Source organism: Zosterops lateralis (genome assembly GCF_965231275.1).
Source record: "Zosterops lateralis genome assembly, chromosome: 8".
NCBI classification, from domain to species: domain Eukaryota; kingdom Metazoa; phylum Chordata; class Aves; order Passeriformes; family Zosteropidae; genus Zosterops; species Zosterops lateralis.
The window spans coordinates 27,317,965-27,322,979 of record NC_139768.1 but is presented as its reverse complement, the minus strand read 5'-3'; the positions used below and the strand labels follow the sequence as shown (position 1 = coordinate 27,322,979).

Genomic DNA, 5,015 nt, shown 5'->3' with positions numbered 1-5,015 from the left:
CGCGATAAAAGTGTTTGGGTTTGTAATCTGCTCTACTGTACCTCAAAAGCTCCGGGCTGATTATGAATACAGGAATTTGCTTTTAATTTCTCATGAATAGTTTCCATACACTTTGATTTAAGGTTATTAACATTCTATAGACAGTGGCATCTTTAATATGTGGCGATCGCTTCTAAAGACTAATCTCATTACCCTCAAATAGTCATAAAATATGATTTTATTATACTTACGTATTTAATTAGACGGCCAGCAATGTAATGGATTTTGAGATCGGGTAGAGCAACAGCTTTGATAATTCACTTATCTTTGGCAATAGTCATTAACCCCCAACACCAGCAAAATAGATTGCTTTCTAACACATCCTTTTTTTTTTTTTTTTTTTTTTTTTTTCCTCCCCTCTTTCCCCTCACCCCTTGGAGAAAGGGGATCCTGATAACACAAATCGGACTTTCGATTTTCCCCGATTCATTCGGACAGGAACGCCGATTTTCCGCGAGGTCGGGAAATATTAACGCGGGGAGGTGGGAAATTCACCAAAAAATAAATACTATATATATATATATATAATAATAGTAAAAAAAGATACTAAAAAAAATAGTACAAGGAAGTCGTAGCCCACACTGGACGGAAAGGGCTCATCACTTGAGGAGGAGATATATAGATATAACATGTAAATATAGGAAAAATATCAATACGTATAAAATATCAATATATATAAGAATGTCGAGATATACAAGAAAAAATATAATAATATAAAATATCAATATATATCAATATATATCAATATATCAATATATAAAGATATATAAAGATATATAAAGATATATGGAGATATAGCAGTCTATGAAAATGCATATAAATATATAAAAAAGACTATAAATGAATATTTCTGTGGGGATACAGAGGCGCAGCTGGCCAGGCGGCCCCGGCGCCGGGGCGCACCAAGTCTCCAGCACAGGTATCCCCGGCCGCTGGGGTTTATAGCGCGGCGCTGCAGGGCAGGGGCGCCCCCGCATCGCCCCTTTGTCCGGCGCGCCCCCTCCGCGCCCCCTCCGCTCCGGGCTGTCCGGGCCGTGCCCCGGGCCCGGGGGCCGTGTCGCTGTCGCTGTCACTGTCGCTGTCGCCGTGTCTGTCGCCGCGGGGTGGGCGGGGCGGGCCCGGGGGGGGGCGCGCGCGGCCGGAGCCCGCGCTCCATATTTGGGCGTGGCCCCGCCCCGTGTGTGACGTGCGCGGTGACGGCGCGTCTCCCGCGGCGGCGGGGGCCCGGCTCCCGGGAAGGGGCGCGCTCCTCGGGGAGGGAGGGCCGGGCTCTGCGCGCCTCCGTCCATTCCGCGAGCCGCCACGGGCCCGCGCCCCGTTCTCCCGTGTGCCCGGCAACACCTCCGCGGTAATCAGGATTTTTTTTTTTTTCTTCTTCTTCTTTTTTTTTTTTTTTTTTTTTTTTTCTCTTCTTCTTTCCCCCCTCCGTTTATTTGTCTTTTGGAGCAGGAGAGCCTTGCCAGAAAGTGGTCGATTCAGCAGTGTCCTGAAGCTTTTTTTTTTTTTGCCGAGCCGGTTTTTACTAGGATGACACCACGTTGAGCGCGTCTGCGAACAACAACAACAAAAATATTTATTCTTTTTTTCTCCCCCCCTCCCCCCTGAAAAGAAAAAAAAAGCCATCTCGCAGTGTCGCCGGCTGCAGTTATACTTTTTCCTTCTTTTTTTTTTTTTTTTTTTCTTTTTTTTTTTTTTTTTTTTTTTTTAACCACCAAACTGGAACGCCATCCAAGTCGCCGCACAGAAGTACTCAGTAAATTGTTTATGTCGTGCCAATACAGGACAGATTGAAGAAGGAAGCAAGACTTGAACTGGGCTTTTCTCCTACTGATCACAGGGAGTAAAGTCATCTCTTATATTCCAGTCGCCAAGGAGAGAGAGAGAGTGAGAGAGAAAGAGAGAAAATCAACAACCGACCCACCCCGTATCTGACATTTCCCTCAATTTTAACCCCTTTTGGTTAGGAGCTGGTTTTGCCCAAATTTGTTTTAATGTTTGGGATTCAGGAAAATATACCGAGAGGCGGGACGACCATGAAAGAGGAACCGCTGGGCAGTGGGATGAACCCGGTCCGCTCGTGGATGCACACTGCTGGGGTGGTGGATGCTAACACGGCCGCGCAAAGGTACGTCTGCCAAATCCTCCTCTCCCGCCGCTTTTCTCCTCCTGTATTTCTCATCCCGGCCGTAAATCCCCCCCCCTCCCCTTAACTCCCCCCCCCGCCCGCCCCGTATCAGTTACAGCCTCCCCGCTCCGCGCCGCTCCGCGCTCCCCGCGTCCCCCCGCGGCCGCGGAGCCTGCGCGCCCCTTCCCGCCGCTCTCACCCACGCCTTGTCTTGTTTTCTCCCGCAGCGGCGTGGGGCTGGCTCGGGCACATTTCGAGAAACAGCCGCCTTCCAATCTCAGAAAATCCAATTTTTTCCACTTCGTCTTAGCTCTGTACGACAGGCAGGGACAGCCGGTGGAGATTGAGAGAACAGCTTTTGTGGACTTTGTGGAGAAAGAGAAAGTAAGTCTGCCGGTTCAATCTCAAATATTTTTATTATTTTTTTAATTTTTATTTTTGAAAGCGTCCCGGAGTGGAGCAGAGCTGGTTCCCAGCAGGGCAGCTCTCCCTGCCGGCACTGCACACCACGTGTGGCTCCCCCCGCTCCCAACACACCCCGGCCTTAAAACTTACACTTATTTTAAACGCCGGGAAAAAAAAAAAACAAAACGGCAAAACATGACATATTTGCGCCGAGCTAATGACATCATCAGCGCTCCACACCAGAAAGAGAGAGGGGAGGAAAGAAAAAAAAAAAAAAAAAAAAGAAAAAAAAAAAAAAAAAGAAAAAAGTGACCGTGGGCTGAATTTGTGCAAACTGTTAATTCCGAGCCGCTTCAGGGAGGAGAAAAATGGGCAGCAGGAGGAGGGCGGTATTTTTCATGCTAAATGTAATTATTTATCGTTACTTGCAGGAGCCAAACAATGAAAAAACTAACAATGGGATTCATTATAAACTTCAGTTATTGTATAGCAACGGTAAGTTGTCGTTCTCTCGTTGTTGAGCGTCCGTGTGCCGCAGGAAAGTCTCAATTTTCCTTCCGAGGCCTTTATTTTTTTTTTTTTTTTTTTTTGGGGGGGGGGGGTGAGCAGGGGGATAGAGCATATAAAGATTTCGAGATTAAAATTACACGCGTGTAAACACGGCTCTTTCCTTGGCATATAAGGAAAACAAAACATAAAGGATCGATAAGTCAATGGTACTTCACATGATTAACCGGTTGGGCTTGAAGTGGAAAGTAAAAAAAGGGGATCGATGGCTGCTCGGGCACAGCCGCACTTTTAAGGGACTTTTTTTTTTTTTTTTTTTTTTTTTTTTCCCCAGTTTGGGGAATTGATGGTAATTATTGGGATGGGGTGAGCGGGCAGAGCGGGAGCCGCTTCCTCGGGCGCGGAAAAGCCGCGGGGGCCGCTCCGCGCCCGCGGTGCCGCCTGTTCCCCGGGGCCGTGGGGCCGCAGCCAGCCCGGCCTGGGGATGGGGGGGGGTTGGTTCGGTCACGTCCCCCCGAGCGCCGGGCTCCACACAACTCCCTCACCGGCTGATTCCTGGAGAATTTTTATCGTTATTCTTTTTTTTTTTTTTTTTTTTGAATTTTGAATTTTTCTCCTGCAGCCGGCGCGGGGCCGATCCCTGCCCGCTGCGGTTAATTGCCTGACCTCATCCTTTCCTTGTGGGACTGGGGGGGGGGTTCATCCCGAAATCCTGATCGGAATTTGGCTGTGCTTTCCCTCCGCAGGAGTCAGGACAGAGCAGGACCTGTACGTTCGGCTAATAGACTCCATGACCAAACAGGTGAGAAAGTTTACGCTTTCCTTACCGCGCCACTTCCCAAGTTTGTGTTGTATTTTTGCCTCGGCTTGGAAAGGTGGGGGGGCCAGCAAACCGCGCGTCTACTTTTCATTTACCTGAGTAAATCAGGTGGCTGCTGAGGGAGAGCCCCGCTACCGGAGGATATTTGGGAAAGAGGAGAAAAAAAAGGTGCGTCGTGGCTCTTCGAGGCAGCGTTGAGCTCATTCAGTGGTGTGTGTGGCATCGAGGACAACGTCATGGGAACAGATGTTTGATATAATTAATTTAGCGAGGGAGAAAGGAAAGAGGAAAAAAAAAATCCCACCGAGTTACCCAGATTTATTTTTAAATGCACTTTTCCCCCTCTGTAACTTTTTTTTTTTTTTTTTTTTTTTTGGCGATGTTTTTGCTCGGTGAGGAGAGGGCAGCCCCTTCCCCACGCTCTGAAATTGGCCGGAATCGGTCCTTTTTCTTTTATAACGCCACCAGCCAGTAACGCGAGACGTTTATTTGGATTTAAAAGTTAAATGTGCTGAGGTGAAAAGTCATCTTGTTCTCCTCTAGTCCATATTCACCTCTCAGCCCCCCATCTCCATAATTCAAACTCCATGCTCCAGGGGTCACCCAAACCCGTCCATTTCCCTGAGATCAGCTTCTGTTTCTTCCTCAAACCTCTGTCATACCTTGTAAATAGCATAATTACAAGCAGTTCCTTATTAAATTATTTAACCTGTCTTGGTCAACTTTTCCGATGATAACTACATGTTATCAGCGTTGCACCACAGCAATTACAGACACAGAGCTTGGGATTTAATCAACTTTATTTCTTTTTTTCATTTTTTAATTTTTTTTTCCGGAGAGACATTTCATGACTTTTTTTTTTTTTTTTTAATTAGTATATATTAAAAATCTTTTTTTGGAGGAATAGGGAGGAAAGCGAGAATGTGGAATAATTTCCAGTGTTCTGGAAATCAGATCCCAGCGCTGGAAATTAAAACCATTCCCGCAGTGTGGCGGGCTGTAACACCGCAGCCTGTTCTGCACCGCCGCCCGGGGCCAGCCTGCCCAAATCCATTATTTTTTGGGGAACTTTGCAGCCCCGGAGGCACGGGCTGGAGAGTCCCCCGCGGGTCAGGGTGG

The 5,015-nt window shown here is 47.4% G+C and overlaps 1 protein-coding gene across 4 annotated transcripts in view; it reads left to right on the top strand.

The window, feature by feature from the left end:
* The first annotated feature begins 871 nt into the window (after positions 1-871).
* The window catches only part of EBF3 (EBF transcription factor 3), a 120,869-nt gene continuing 116,725 nt past the window's right edge, over positions 872-5,015 (top strand). For all 4 annotated transcript variants that reach the window (XM_083866418.1, XM_083866417.1, XM_083866416.1 and 1 more), the window contains exons 1-4: positions 872-2,164; positions 2,392-2,548; positions 3,001-3,064; positions 3,823-3,878. In XM_083866418.1, coding sequence (XP_083722544.1) covers positions 2,031-2,164; positions 2,392-2,548; positions 3,001-3,064; positions 3,823-3,878 — 411 coding nt within the window. In that variant the 5' untranslated portion in view covers positions 872-2,030. The remainder of the gene's footprint in view (positions 2,165-2,391; positions 2,549-3,000; positions 3,065-3,822; positions 3,879-5,015) is intronic.